This window comes from Cynocephalus volans, chromosome 6 (genome assembly GCF_027409185.1).
Source record: "Cynocephalus volans isolate mCynVol1 chromosome 6, mCynVol1.pri, whole genome shotgun sequence".
In the NCBI taxonomy this organism is placed as follows: Eukaryota; Metazoa; Chordata; class Mammalia; order Dermoptera; family Cynocephalidae; genus Cynocephalus; species Cynocephalus volans.
Genome location: NC_084465.1, coordinates 17,367,333 through 17,383,902, shown reverse-complemented (window position 1 = coordinate 17,383,902; position 16,570 = coordinate 17,367,333). Strand labels below are relative to the sequence as shown.

The 16,570-nt window shown below is 43.1% G+C and overlaps 1 protein-coding gene across 4 annotated transcripts in view; it reads right to left on the bottom strand.

The window, feature by feature from the left end:
- HIPK2 (homeodomain interacting protein kinase 2) overlaps positions 1-16,570 on the bottom strand; it is a 188,589-nt gene that overhangs the window by 128,080 nt on the left and 43,939 nt on the right. For all 4 annotated transcript variants that reach the window (XM_063099934.1, XM_063099935.1, XM_063099936.1 and 1 more), the window contains exon 2: positions 3,561-4,644. In XM_063099934.1, the coding sequence (XP_062956004.1) occupies positions 3,561-4,644 (1,084 nt within the window). The remainder of the gene's footprint in view (positions 1-3,560; positions 4,645-16,570) is intronic.

Below are 16,570 nucleotides of genomic sequence, written 5' to 3'. Positions count from 1 at the left end.
GAACACCACCTCCTTTTCCAAGTCTCCAGGCTGAGGACAGGAACATCTCTTTATATCATGCTGTTTCCATGTCACTTGGCGGGGACAATGGTGGGATGAGAGACTTAACACAGTCCCATTTAAAATGACAAAGGGACATGTAAGTGTTCTCCCCTGGGATAATATGCCCAGCTCAGCTACAGGGGAACCTTGGGGGGAAACATGCCCTGCCGGAAGGCTGGCTCTGCAGCATGTGATGACTTCTTTGTCCCAGTAGCTCAAACATACATTCTCTCAAGATGTAGCTGAAAGCTTTTTCCTTCTAGGACATGGGCCTTAACAATGTACAGATAAATCATTTTACTTGGCCCCATTCTCCCCCCATAACCCATAAGAGACAAAGCAATCAGGAAAATCAGCTTGATAAATGTGGGCTAGAGTTGGCTGAGCCACACAGCCAGGGCTGATGGAGACAAAGAGCTGAAGACTGTCCTCGGACACTCATATTGATCTGCATGGTGGCAAACCAGGCCTGGGGGAGAAACAGAACATTGTGACCAATTTAGAAATGAAGCATCTTTTCAGGCAGAAGGGCTGGGCTGCCTTTCAGATTGACTGTGCCCTGAAACTATAGCTGTGCACAGGGAGGCCGACCACGAGGACCTGAAGGCCACAGGCAACCACGAAGAGGAAGAGGTCAGCCTGCTCAGAATTGTAGGCAACGGTCACTTAAGGGGTAAAGAAAAGGTGCTATCACACCCAAAGGGAGGGTCTTTTAGCGGGACATGGGGGTGCAGGGGTGGGTGTGACTGTGCCAGTTGGGAAGTGAAAGAGGGGAGCAGAGAGCACAGGAGGCCTGGGGACACCAGCCTTCAACGCCACCAGAGGTGCTGCCAAAAGACAAGGATCTTCAGAAGTCCAGTTAAAAGATCTTCCCTCCAGCAATCACAGGCAAACGTCTACTGACACCCACAGACTTCCTGAGCTAGAGTCCCAAGTTTTGTGACCTCAATCTCCCCAGTACCAGGGGCAGACACGAAAACAAAGTAAAACTGCAGAGTCCCTGAGCAGGGGCTGGGGAGTGGGAGGAGTGGGAAGTGTCACACGGCACAAGAAGGTGAGAATGCAAAGGGGCTTAGGAATCCCAAATTCAGCTTACTCGATGCATCATGTGTTGCTCTAAGCATGCACTGCCTTTTAAATAGTTTTAAAAAGTCTTTTTACAAGTCGTCGTGCTTAATTTTAGTGAACTTTAATGACACTGGTATCTGTTCACTAAACAGCAATTCAGGTTAACTAAATAATAAAAGCCCCAAGCAGCCCCTGTCTTGGCTGCAGTTCACCCTAAATTGAAGCCAAGATCTAGGAAGAAATAGCCTTTGGCATGCTGAATTTATGGACCTAAATATAAAGTGACAACAGCAGCCTCCATCTGTTGTCAGCAGAGAGCTAGTAGCCACAGCACCAGCCATCCCTCAGGCGGGCTGGTGACCCACAACGGTGCCACTGGAGCTGGCCAGCCCTAGGCTCACTGCTCCCCTCCATGTGGCACTGATGAGCTCTCAGCCAGCAGAGCAGCTCCTTTAGAGCAGCAGAAACAAAGAGCCAATGGCAAAGGCCTAGCATAGAGGGAGCAGAGAGCAGAGGAGTCCACAGAAGTAGATCCACCACCTCCGGGAGCCTGGCAGGGAAAGCGGAGGCCCATGGAGACACTTCCTGAGATGGGGAGCTGCATGTGCGTCTGCACTTAGTGAGAAAGGAACCGTGGAGGACAGATTTAAGTGCTAGTGGAGAGGTGCTCTAACTCTGCAAATGCCTGCTAAAGGCAGGGAGAGAAGAGTGAGAAACAGCACCAGTGGAGAAACCTTGAACCCTCTCATCTGAGTCAGGATTGAGATGAAAGGAGACAGGGAAGGAAGTGAGAGGAGGACCTGGGGACCCGAGTCTTGTGGCTACTACTGTCCCAGGGAAGAGGGGTGAGGCCAGGCAGGCTGAGGGCTGGGCGGCAGGGACAGGATGTAAGAGAGTGAGAGTGAGGGGATCGCAGCAGCTCTGTGGGCAACTGGGCTCGGGGCCCAGGGCAGGGGCAAACAGTGACAAGCGGGGGTAAGCGGAGGGGCCCGTGGAGGTCAGCTCCAGGAATGGGTATCAGGTCAGCTGTGTTGGCTCTTGCCCATTTTCCAGGCTTTCTCTGTGGCTTCGAAGGAAGCGTGGAGAGAGCACATCCACAAGCGGAGTGTCAGGGCAGAAAGTCTCAGGCAGAAAGGAGTCATGGGATCTTAAATGTGTACCAGTCCTATCTTCTCATGGCAGTCTGTGTTTCCTTTCTGGCCAAATTCTGCTTTCACTGGACTGTTTGATATTATTTCAAACACAGCGCCATTGCTATTTCCAAAAAACTGAGGCTCTTGCTTCCCATCTCTACCCACCCCTCCTTGTGCACCCACTGCGGGGCTGGCCGCCGAGTGAGGTGTCTCAGCCCTGTGACAGCACTCAATCACCAGCACGCCTGCAGGGCAGGTGATAGGATCCCCCCAGCGTCAGGCTTAGGAAATGAAGGTGCAGAGAAGTGGGCCATCAGCCCAAGTCACACAGCTTAGTGAGCAGAGGGATCAGGCTCAACCCCGTGTTTTCCTGGCTCCAAAGCCAGAGCTCTCATCTCAGTCTGGAGCAAGAGGTCTCAGTCCTCACTGCACCCCAGGAAAACATTTGTGCCGGACCCCACCCCAGAGATGTGGGTTTGGTTTGTGAGGACTGGGACCCAAGTAAGGTTATTTTTTAAAGCTCCCCAGGTGGTTTTACTGTGTAGCCAGAGTTGAGCAGCAGTGTGCCAGGGACTGCAGGATGGCAAGGGCCTTACTTACCCCTATGGCTGGCTCTAGGCCTGGCCCAGGATAGAAGCAAAATGACTGCTGTGGAATGACGGAGCCTTACACTTCCCTTTGGGTCAGGAAGTTCTTTCACCTTCCTGACTCAAAGCTTGACATTATCTCATCACAGGAGAGAGCCCCAATAGAACATTTCTCCCTTCCAGCAGCCCTTTTCCACGTGGATTGAACAGTAATCTCAGAACATGGCTTTCATCCTGTTGTCCTGTGTTGTTCAAAGTTTCTGGTGCTTGTTCCAGGCTTAAGGATACAGTTATAATTCCTCAGTCTAGTGTTTAAGACTCCCAACAACCTGGTCCCAATTTATCCTTCCCATCACATCCCCCACTACTCACAAATTCTCTGTCTGGCCAGGCAGGTGTTCTCCCTGCCTCCTGAATGCATCTTGCACATTCCTATAAGTGTGACTCTGGACAGAATGCCCCTTCCTTTCCTCCACCTGTCTGGACCCCACCTATCCCTGAGGACTGACGTCCTCTGCTCTGCTTTTGCTCTTCACCTGGTAGGATCCCTTCCTACTCTGAACATCTATACCAAGGATCTAACTTGGCTCTATTCTTACGTGCCTTCCAATTGCCATTTCAATGTGCACATGTCCTGATCTAAGATCATTCGAGGGCAGCAGCTGCTGGCACAGAATTTTATTCTCTGTGCCACTGAGCATTCGGCATCCCCTAACTTTCCCAGTCTTACCTGTAGTATCTGGACTGCAGGTAGGTGGAGCACACAGCCTTGGACACGTGACTGGCTGAACCAAAGTCGATGACCTTTACTCTGTATGGTTGTCTAGATGGATCCACCAGCATGATGTTCTCTGGTTTGAGGTCAGCATGGATAAGACCCAGGCTTTTGAGTTTCATCAGGGCTGTGGCTACCTGCTGAAGGACTGGGCGAATGTATTTGAGGGGCAAGGGGCTGAACTTGTTTTGCTTCAGAAAGTCATAGAGGTTCTGCTCCAGCATCTCAAAGACCAAGCACGTGTGGTTCTTGTGCTGGAAGCATTCATAGGCCCGGACGAAGTTGTAGTCATCGGCGCTTTCCGTGCTCAATCGGGCCAGGATGCTCACTTCGATCTGACCTTGCCGGGCGTACGACGGGTGGTTCTTCAGGATCTTGATGGCCACAATCTCGTTGGTGCCCCGTTTCCAGCACTTGACCACTTGCCCAAACGTCCCTCGGCCCAAGAACTCTAAAACTTCATAAGTGTTGGTCATGGAGCACAGCACTTCATGCTGGACCAGCTGATAATCACCCTCACTGTTGGAGCCACTGTTTTTGGAGGTGGCAGTTGATGTGGTGGCAGTGGCTACAGTGGCCCCACTTGCATTATTCTGAATCATGGGTGGATGCTCTTCGATGATCTGCACGCTGCTCGTGTTCTCAATCTCTTCACTCTTACGCTTGAGTCCACATTTTTGGTAGGTATCAAGAAGGCTCACAGTGCTTCGACGCATTAGGTTATGTGGTCCACCGAGGACTTGCCCAGTGACAGAAGTGCTGCTTGCTGATGTTACAACTATGTGCCCGGTGCTTCCTGGGAAAATGATGGTCTGCTCGTAAGGTAGGCTTGGGTTTGGGATTGGCAAGGAGGTGCTGACGGTTGTGGTGGCTGGCTGAGAAGGTGGTGCGTTCTTGCTCTGGCTGTACACTTTGCTGTGGGAGCCGTACCCAGTCATGTCCCAGTTGGAACTCGGCTCTACTTTCAGTTTCTTCACGCTACAGAAGGCACTTGATTGAAGGGTGTGAGGGGAGAAAACTTGCACATGTGAGGCCATACCTACGAGAAAAAGAGAAGGAAAAGGAAAAATACATGTCTGAGTCACCTGTGCATGAATGAACTCAATGGATCCATCTCAGTTCTGATCAGTGGCTTGGGTCACATAAAAGACTCTCCTCTCGCTTCAAAACAAGGTTGAACAAGTGAATCTGTTCCACCCAGAAGCACATTCTGGCCACTCAGTTTGTGGCACCAGGTGTTCCAGTGCTCTGCCTGCCAACATTAGGAGGGTGGGAGACTTCCTTAGTACAGCCAGGAGTAGAGTCAAGGTTCAGATATGGAATTAGAATATCAGGACTTAGTTGATCATTTGTTTTTTATAAATATTATTTGTGACAGAAACTGACTCTTCCTCAATTCTCACTGGGTTGCATCCTACTGACACTGTAGACTGTATCAGATGGCCCAGTTAAGTGCTGTGCACTGAGTTGCCCCACACTGTCAGCTCAGCGTTGTCAACAGACCCCAACTGTCAGGTTCACTCTTTTGAGGAAACATCGTCCAACAAATGCCCCATCAAAGGCTACTCGTGACGTCCTGGATTTTGGATGAACCATAATTACCACCCAGTGTCTTAGTCATCTTAAATGAATTCTGTAGGGTGGAGTGGATCAACAGCTGGTCTGATGTTTTCATTTATTTAGATAGTCTAAAACATTCTATATATCAGCCTTTTTGGTGGGAAGTGGATAACATAATTTATGGGTTCTAGTAACTCGCTTTTTCTGCTAAATCCGTGTATCAGTAAATGTCTCTAGAAAATGCTACCATTTCATACCAACATCTCATCCACAATTTAGATAACCTCAGAAATCTACAAGGCCATTACTCTGGAATAGTTGTACAATTTATAATTATGGTGATACTGAAAACAAACAAAAACTCATAGAAAATATATTTTGGAAAAAAAATAAGGTGATAAGGAAGGATAAGTTCGTAAAGGTAAAAGTAGAAACAAACACTGCCCATCTTCGAGGCTGTAGTCAAGTGGGGCTTGCGTCCCTGAACCCTGGCATTACCCACCCTGGTCACTGAGTATCTTTTCACCCGGCCACCCATCACAATGGTCCATCCTCCCTCAGGAGACAACCCACCTTCCCTTTTGTCCAGGAGCCTGAGGTCAGCGACTTTCCTCCTTCATTCCTCTCCTCATTTCAAAACTTTCCTGAATCTACATACAACCTCCACCCTCTGTTCCTTCTCTCCAGTCTCAGAGGAGGAGGTGCTTCTCCTTTCCAACATTGAGTCCCCCTATTCTAGTGATCCATGTTCTCCCATTGTCTCCTGAACTCTACTTCCTCCATGGCTCTCTTTCTCTTACATCTTTCAATTTCTCCCTGTTAATTGGATCCATGTTCTAAGCAAGTACTTAATAAAGACTGGCCCAATGAATCAATGACTTGACCTTTCCCTTCTCCCTTCCCATGTGTGTGCACACACAAACTTGGAAGGCAAAGAGTAACAGCCGCATTCCCCGCTCGCAATTCTCTCCCTCTTCTCACCCGTAATCAATGGTTTATGCTCCTTGTTCTTCAGTGTTCACTCTTAATCCATTTCCCCACACACAGTCACACACTATAGGCCTGTGTTCTTAAAAGTGAATGACTTCCGAATTGCCTGATTCAATGGCCTTTTTTCAGCCCCTGTTCTCCTTAACCTCTCTGCAACATCTGATACTGCTGACCACACCTTCCTTCTTGATGTTCTTATCTGGACTATGGGAATCTGTAACCTCCTCCTCCCCATGTTTGATTGCACACTGTGCTTGGGTGGTTCCTCTTCCTCTTCCTTCTTTAAAATGTTGGCATTTCCAACGTTTTGACTCTGTTCCCTCTGGAAGAAATCATCTATTCAAACAGGTTAAGCTGTCATCTACACGCAGGCAACTCCTACATGTTTATCGCAGGCTGGGCTCTCCCTCACATGTTCTAGTAATATATTTCTGTCTCCTGCTACAAAATCAAATATGATCTTTCAGAGCTGAACTTCTTATTTTTTCCTAAAAATCTAGCCATCTCACCCTCCATCCTAAAATCTCCATTTCCGTTCATAAAATATTCTTCTAGTCACTTGGCTCCCAAACTGTGGATTTATTTTTTGATGATTCTTCTTTATCTCCATAGACAAGAAGTTATTAAGTCTTATTAATTTCTCCTTTCTTCAAAATGTTTCTTGCATACAATTCTTTATTTCTGTTCTTGCTGCGATTTTCATAGTTGAAGCACTTACCACTACATAGTAGGACTAAGGCAAACGCAGACACCTGGTCTACTTGAGTACTCTTTCTCCCTTTAATTTGCTTATATTTGGCCACTAGATTAATCTTCCTAAAACATCTCTAAGCATATTACTCCTCTGTCCAAAAACTTTCAATGACTCCTTAGTGTGTAGGAGTTAAAGTTGAGGACTCAATTTCTTAACACCTTTACATTTTGATTCCAACTGTATCATTTGCTTCAGCTACAACTATTAACCTTCCTGAAACCTCAGCTTTAATTAAGCTGGTCCACTTATTGTTTCTGGAATGTACCTTACACTTCCTACCTTTACTCTCATTCATCTGGCATGCCTTCCCTGCTTCTCTCAACTTATCCAAAGACTAGTTAGTTCCGATCCCTCTTTCTGGACCACTCCAACCCACAATGATCACTGCCAACTGTCTGTTCCCATGGCACTTACCATATGTGTCATCCATTTGGCCACAAATTATGTTCCTGACTTATAAAATCTCTTCCTTTGTTGAATTATTTGTCTTTTGTGCTGTTTAACTATTTACACATTTAGGTCATGTTTCTAACCAGGCTATATTCTGGTGGTAAGAGCTACAGTTCATACTTCACACATCTTTGTGTTTTCCCCGGTATTAGGCCAAGTTTATCATACATGGTAGGCACTCAGTTGACGGAAAGAAACACTCTAACTGGCCAGACCTCCAGGAGCAGTTAGTTCTCTGGCCATGGAGCAACCACCCGTCACATACATCTATGGATCCCAGTCTCACTCTGGAGATTACAGAAAAATCTGCCAATCCTTTTCCACCCAAAGCAAGACTTTTCAATAACCAGGGCAGAGGCCAGGCAGTTCCTGTCCTGGGCTCAGCAGTCATGTTCTGCCTGCACTTCAGCCTGGATGTGCTGTGACTTCCTAGGGGCAGTTCTGGCCTAACACCCAACACCAGCTCTGAGCCCCGCCTTTACCCTTATCCCACGGATCTGCCGGCGGCTTCCCTTCTTGTTTCAATCCTGAACTCCAACCTCCACCTGCGTACTATGAGTGCATGTCCATGTACGTTCTTATCCTGACAAGACTATTTTGGCTTGCTTATTCAGAATCCATACTTCACTTGTTTCTTTCTACTGCTCTTTTTGTTCAAGTTAGCCTCCCCCTCATTCTACCAGGGTACTTCAAAAGGTTTGTTAGCCTCCCTCATTCTACACCAGGGTACTTCAAAAGGTTTGTGGAACACCCAGGGTCCTGAGGCTGGGAGCCATGGGCCACTGCCCAGAAACAGGCAAGCAACAGAGTACACCTGAGGTCCTGAGGCCTGGGCAATGGGCAGCTGCCCCCACCTGCAAGAACATCTTAGAATGTACTTATTAGCCACGTGTGTTTCTTTGGGATGTGTGACTTGTTTGCTTATGTTCTTCATCAAATTTCTGTTAAGATTTTTCTAATTCATTTTTAAGAGTTCTTTATGCATTAAGAATGTTAATCTTTGTGTGTTGAATTTGTTCCTTATCAATTGACTTGAAATTCAATTTGTGATGTCTTCCTTTGTATGTTGAGAAAACAATTTTTGATTTAAACGTTAAATAATAATAATTTTTTTAAAAAGGTTTGTGGAAAAATAGAAGTAAAAAGATAACATGAGGGTGGGCTGGTTAGCTCAAGAGTATGGTTCTGATAACAGCAAGGTCCAGGATTTGATCCCTGTACCAGCCAGCTGCTGGGGGCAGAAAAGAAAAAAAAGAATACAAATCTTTCTGTGAACTTTTTGAAGTACCCTTGTATAACAACACAGAAAATGGTTATTCTCTATTTATCAGTATTAAATATCCATATTGTTCTACATGTTGTATACAATATAGAAATGACCAATTCCTTGGATTTCAGTAACATTTCCACTGAAGAGGCAAAGCAAAATTAGCGCTTCCTTCATTCTTCTGTATCTAGCTTGCCCTTTGCTCCTCCAATCCCTGGGGAGGGGAGGGGGCGCGGCTGAGGTGGCAACAGCAGAAATGTGCTGATTGTACATAAAGGAGGTGCGGCTCTATCCTCTATTCTCACTGTTTCAAAAAAGTCTTGGTGGAAAGGGCAGGGTGTACAAGTGGAATTTTACAGAGGGGAAGAGGGTGGTGTATGACTTATTGGTCATTGGGATGACAGCCAAAGGTCATAAAATTGTGGAAATCATCACCGGCTGCCTCTGGTGACAGATGCCCAGGATCACAGAGACATGTAAGGCTAGAAATCCCTTCACCAGGGCTGGCTGCCTCAGATGCTGGTCTGGTGTGGCCACTGCGGCTCCTTTAAATGGGCAAAAGCCACTATTCCAAAAACAGGATATAATTCCTGATGTAGCCTTGTTACCTCTGTTCTGTAGCAGAAGCCGTTTTGCTGGGAGAAGCAAAATGCTCAAACAAGATATAGCTAAGGAAAAGTCTTTAATAATAATAATTTTTAAAATCCCTAAAATGTCTTTATAAGGAATGAAACACTGCTGGTAGTTTCACAGCTTAATCTTAAAATAATCCTATGCAACAATCAGACTTGTTTCCAAACATTTCTCCTTGAGAGTATTTTTCCAGAACAAACCTTCCTGATTAGTTTAGCTCTCGGGGAGTCAAGCCCGCAAACTTTTACCAATTATTCAGACCACTAAAGCTGGGGGCAAGGAAGGGGGCGGAAGGAGACTTTATGTTTTCCACTTTAAAGGAAGAGCTAAATGTCTCCTCTTATTTCCTTCTGTATTGACCCCTGTGCTCTTCAAGGCCCACTTTCCTCCTTTCTTTGTCCATTTTCTTTTTGGAAAAGGCAGGGGCTTAATGGACATTTTCAATTTGATTCTACAGCAAAATCTCAACTGCTTTTCTAGTCATTTCTGCCCTTCCTATTAGGCTCCTGGAAGAGACAGTGAACTGTGTCTCTCCTTGGCGGGAGGCTGAGGAGGCTATTATGACACAACTGTGAGAGTGGGGTTTGAGCCCCTGGGGGATGGTATAAGGGACCAGGAAATCATGGGAGGATAAATCTGCAATAAGCCCATCTGCTCCCTAGACGGATGACCTGACCCAGACCTTTCCACTAAAGCCTTAGTGGTCTCCCAAGATAAAACCTGAGAGAATGGCCACATTTTCATTCACTATGAAGCACAAAAAGTCATCATAATCTATAACTAAAGCTTCTAATAGGTGGCATTCCTATTACTATACCACTTGGTCTCATAAACAGGCCAAAATCATAAGCACCAAATATCAGACGTGTTTAGGGACCTCACGTGCTTTCCTAATGTTACCTCATTACATATGAAAAATGAAAAATAACACCAATAACACTGAGATTAAAACATTAAAACCTATCTAGAGTTAGCAGAATTAAAGTCCATTATTTGTAAGAAGTTATTCCTTACTACCACAAAGATGCAGACTGTCTCATGCCCAGAACAAATCCAGATTTTACCCAGACTTGGGGTGCAGTTGATAGCCTGTATGCTGAAGGCAATGGAGGCTCTGACCCCTCTTTCAGCTACTTTATTCAAATGCTCATTTTGCATTTTTTAAAAACGTGTATATAATTCTGCATTTAAAATACTATTTTTTAAAACATCTGCCTTCTAGCCTTTATTATAGATACCATCAATGTCCATAAAATACTATCATACTTGATTTCAACCCGTATTCCTCAGCATCCTCAAAACACTTGTGATTCTCCAGCACCTAGTATGTACCAGGCTCTGGGATGGATGTTTTATGGGCAGAGTAAGCATCTCTCTGACTTTGCCTGGGATAGGCCCAAATTACCCTTGTTATGCCAATTCATTCTCACAAAGGTTTGAAAACTAAAAAGTCAAGCAATGGGTTTAGGCTCCTATGATAGGTGGAAAAATCAGCCCCTGACACCAGAAGTTCAAACTTAGATAATTCTACGTACCTCCCTCTGTCTTAATGAGAAATTCATTTTTCTAGGGTTACAGATAATTTTTTCCACGTAATAAACAGATTACCTATTGTAACACCAACTTCAAGGGTTTGGAGCCCCATACCCACCAGCTGCAAAAAAAAAATAAAGAACACCTAAAAAATTTTCACAATCTTCTTGAGGTTTTAACTCACAATTTTTAAAAAATAGAATTTGCTAAAGGATTGACTTATTTAGTGTATTTTCCCCACTTATTTGCTTAGTTTCTTCGTAACTTTATATTTCACAATGATATGAACTGAAAGTTGCTTCACAACTGAGTACATTTCCTTTCCATTTCACCACCTCCCAATTATCTACTGGAAGATCAGACTGGTAAAACTACAAGGATGAATAAGGGTTCAACTACAATTTTAAAAAAATGAATTCAATTCCATTTCACTGGATTCTCACGAAGCTCAAGAGAAGGAATTATAAGTAAAATAGTGGCACCATTTTATCACTATATAAGCTTTAATTTAGGTTTGGCAGATGTGAAACAGATTACCACTCAGAATGCAGTTACATTATTAAAGAGAATGGAATCATGAACACCTTATTTTAAGAGGTACCAAACTTCCTCACTTCCTAAAATCTTTTAGACACATACTTCGGCTGAATAATGAGTATCTGATAGAAGCTACAGCTTTTTTTTTCCCCCATAATCAAGAATTCTCATAATTAACAGAATGCCATATCTATCTTATGTATTATAATATACAAATAAAATATAATAAAATTACAGAATATGTCAAAAGAAATATGTCAAACTACATGAATGTTAGAATTATGCATCTGAATGGACATTTTTTAAAATGCAGAAAAGGGTTAATGTGAATATACCTTAATAAAACCCCATAAAACATGATAATCTGATGCCTCAGAGGATTTAAAAGTACTAGAAAAAATTTCTTCATTGACCCACTAAATAATATTCATAAAATTTTGATAATTATCCTACTTATCAAGTTTATATTTCACAAGTAGTACAAAGATAATTTCATGTTAGCTCATTTCTAAACGATACATTTCCAAAACAGTGTACACTAAATGTCTACAGGGCTTTTATATGATTTTCAATCAAAGTCTGTTTATCCACTGGTTGTGAAATGTTAAATACATTATAACCCACCAGAGCACAGTTTAAGATCAACCACAAGCTCTACAGGATTCTTTTGTCAATAATGACAATAACAATACTACTGATTGCAGCACTGGGCATTTGAAATAAATAGAAAAAAACTGAAATAAAATCAATCATCAAATCTGCATTAAGGGTCCTGTATATAAAAAAGACTGGGGTTAGGTAAAACAGGAAACACTAAGACATCATCACTGACCTAAAGGAGCTTAAAATCTCACGAAGTTGTCAAGTTCAGTGCAAATTATGAAGGACAACTGGCAATTCTAGGCAACATAAGCAACTTGCCAAAGTAAACACCGTAGAAGTTCAGAGGCAGGAATCACTGTGGTCAGGCAAGGTTTTACAGTAGAGCTAAGATTGGAACCATCTTTTGAAAGGCAGAAGGATGGTGTTTTGGATCCTACTAACAGGATGTGAATGAATCAGTCCACCACTACAGCAAGTCTCCTGCAGGGGAGCAACCAGCACTGTGGTCTCTGCCCTCAGGAAGCATTGGCTTTGCTGGCAGACAACTGAGGAGCATTTGCATTGCAGTAATATATTAACAAATGCTAAAGCAATAAATAACCACCAGTATATACTATGTGCATATGTGGATAAGCCTACTTATCCAGAACTGTAATCTTCTGATAACTTCAACCTTCTAGAAGTAATTTCTAAATACTTAAAAAGCTGGTGCGCAGCCCCGCAAAAAAGCCACTCACTGTTTCCTGTAGCCTTCACTTTTATTGACTGTCATCTAACACATAATTAACAACAAGTTGAGGGGCAAGTGTCATGACTGCTTTTGTTCTCTATGTCAGATTCTGGGTGCTCAGTCCCACAACTGCAAGGTAAGGTGCCTTTTCCCTGTTTTACAGATGAGTAAATGGAGCTCGGGGAGATAACATTATTTGTCCAAAGTCACTTTGCTACTGTTAGCTAGACTGGGATTTGAACTGAGGTCTGTCTGACTCCCAAATCCATGCCCCTTAACCAAGCTTCTCCTCAGATTAGAAGCTCCAAACAAGGAGACAGGTACAATAACAGCCAAAGGAAAAACAAAAGCTGCTAAGTTCAAGAAGACAGATCTAAACTATGGGACACCTGCCTGAATATCACCTGGTAAAATAATGGACACCTGCGACAATGATCCTAAGTCATCTGTCATTTCTGTATCCTCTAGTTATGATGGCATTTGAGAAATATAACCATTAAAAATTATTAAACTAATATAAGTTTACCTCTTTAAAGAGGTAAGGGCTACTTATCTGTTGTACGGTGACATGGTAGATAGAACATTGGTCTTGAGTAAGAAGATTGGGGCTAAGGGACCTTGGGCAGGTCACTCAGCCAATGGTAAGGCTGTCATGCCAGTCCAGAGGCAAGGTAAGGAGGATCTAGAACTAAGGAACTGCCTGAGAAAATAGAAAGAAAGTAGCAGAAAAATAAGACTTTGCAGAGAAGAAAAGGTGAGACACATCTAGTCCTTATTTGCTGGGTTGAATCTTGAATGAAGATAAACCATTTTGAAAAGAGAATGGAAATCAATAGGATGGGCTAAGCCTGCACAGGATTAACTGGAAGGGAAAGAGGGCAAGGTGACCCTAAACTAGTTCATGGATAGGCCAAAGACAAAGGGATACAGCCAAAAATGTTGCTAAACAAAGGCCAGCAGGACAAAATGGCAGCTATCAAAAGGGAGAAAGATGGAGACCGAGGGTTCACTTCCCAAAGGGACAAAGAGAAGGACAGTGTTGCTGAGGCTAAGAGTGTGGTCCAGCTACAGGAGCTCTGTTTTGGATTGGCTTCACTTTAGGCATGAGTAACAATGAAGAGGAAATGTTCTATATGTATCAAGAAACAAATCAGGTCAGGAGAATGGGCAAGAGGTCATGGTTGGAGACGTGGACCTGAGGGCTGTCATCAATACCTCAATGAAGATGGAACCCATGGGAGTAAAGATGTTTCCCAGGGGAAATGGTATAGAAAGTAGAGTAGATGGCAGATAAAGTCTTCTTTCCCACAAAGGTCAGGAAGAGAGAAAGAAGGGGTGCTACCCTGGCGAGAGAACCAAACGTACCATGTCACGCCCCCGCTTTTCCAAGAAATGTGATTCTCTTAAGAGCTTTCAAAATCTTTTACGCCACCTGCCTGGAGTCTGCAAATTCTATCATGAACTGTGTTTCTTCAATTGAGAAAACATTCTTTTCCTACTACTTGCACATTATTCACTACCTACTGGCTCCTTATTTGTCAAAATCAGCTCCTCTCCATATTCAGACTGACTTTTTTCTTTCTGAAAGTTGCTAACCCAGCCCACAGCAACTCTAAGCCTCTCTCCAATCACTTTCTGTAACAGTGCCCTATCACCCTGGTCTAAGCCATAAATGTCCATGGATGAACCAGCCTTTTGGTGCAGTAGTCCATAATGGATTGTCTACAGGCCGTGGTGTCAGGTGTTCATAAGCCATCTGAAAATTCCCAGTCCAATCCAATGCTGGTCAAGTACAGAATGACACTGATAAGACGTGTGCTTTTCGGTTTCTTTCTCCAGGAAATTGGTGTAATCAGTGAAAGGAAAGCAAGTATGGACAAAAACAACTCAAATAATCCTTTTTGAAACAATAGTTGTATTAATTAAGAATCTTAATTCTTAAATAATTAAAAATCTTAATTATTAAAAAAATCCCCCAAACAACTTCTAAACACTGGCGTACAAGTGTTACTTTCCTAGGGCTGCCATAACAAAGTACCAGAGACTGGGTGGCTTAAACAACAGAGATGTATTATCTCACAGTTCTGGAGAAGTCCATGACTAAGGTGCTTGCAGGGTCAGTTCCTTCTGCATGCTATGAGAGAAGGATCTATTGTAGGCCTCTCTCCTTGGCTTGTGGCTGTCTCTTCCCAGTGTCTTCTACAGTCTTCCCTCTTTGTGTGTGTCTGTGTTCACACTTCCCTGTTTTAATAAGGACACCCGTCATAGTGGATTAGTGCCCATCTGAACAATCTCACTTTTAACTTGACTACCTCTGTAAAGACCCTAGCTCCAAATAAGGTCACATTCTGAGGTACCAGGGATGAGGAATTCAATATATGAATTTGGTGGGGGGTACGGCTGAGGGGAGACACTCTTCAACCCATAACTCTGATTCAAGGAAACCAAAAGCACTTTACTAAAGTATAATTTTCCCAGGATTAAAAAGTCATGATATTTTGTTTTTCCCTCCTTAGAGATATGAAATTTCGTTTTGTGCTTTCCCCATATCTTGACTTAAAGGACCTATGAATGCATTTTAATTAGTCAAATATTATATATGGAAACAAGTAGAAGCAAAGTGATTATTTGAAATTAAGCTCTGCATGAGTTGATGTTACAGTGCTTCTGGAAAAGGCCATACAGGAATGCATCTCTATGGATAACGAGGAGTAACTGCAGTCACTTTGGCAGAAAAGAAAATAGAAAAAAAAGGGGGGGAGAGAGAATTGGGAGTGGCATATTAATAACACCAAAACTAGGTTTCCAGTTCTGATTCTGAGTGTGCCAAGCATTTCTGAAGTAGAACCTGAGTAAGTTCAGAAAGACGGGCAGGTGGGTACGGGATGGGTGAGGTTAGAAGTGCCCTCTTCAGTTCCACTGTGGCCTTAGTAAGGAGCCTCAGGTCAGTCTTTCTTCACACGCCCTCTCATTTTCACCTGTCATCCACACTGGCCTTTTAGTCCAAAGTCTGGAGAGATTGTTAACTTTTTCAACCCTGCATTTTCTTTTCAACTGCTGATCTCAAGAAGATTATCTTTTAAACAAATTTGGTGGGATGAAAAAGGCAAACATCCACAAAGTGTAAAAACAAAATTGGCTATACTTGCAGTTTCAACCCAGATGAATTCCATTTAAATACACATTCTTTTTTAAAAAAATCTAGAAGTCTGCTCACTTTGTCTCTGAAATATTCTAAATAAGGATGGTCAAAGTTCCAGCAGTACTAGTTTTAAGGTATTTGAGTCACAAATCTTGACAAAAATGTTTTCCCTGAATCTTCCAGCAGCAATTTATCACGGACATATCAATCTCCCTCCATGCACTACTGGTTCAAAATCATTACTGACTATCTCAGGAAACGAGTAAACCAACTGGAAGCGGGTATTGAGGAGCATGGGTATATGTCTGGCAATGCTAGGTAAACCTCAAATTGAATTTTTCTATCCCTTAGAAGTGTTTCATAAACTCTAAATCAAGACTGAAAAGGCATTTTTCTCTTCTGTGCAAAAACAAAATTAGTTATCCTTAAATGTCTTGTACCATATTGGTAAAGTAAAATTATGTGTTTTACTTACCTAACCCTTAACCATTCCATGCCCAGCCCACAACTGAGTTGTCTTTTTGATCAGATTCTACTTCAGAAATGTTTGACATGCTCAGAATCAGAACTAGAAACCTTGTGCACTCTTTCCCATTTTGGTGTTATTACTATGTCATTGCTAATTCTCTTTTATACTAAAAAACTGTAAATTCTATTACTCTGTGTTATTCTATTATTCTATTACTCTGTGTAAATTCTTTTGCTATGTGTCCCCCAAAAAGATATGTTGAAGTCTTAACCCCCAATACCTGAGAATGTGACATTA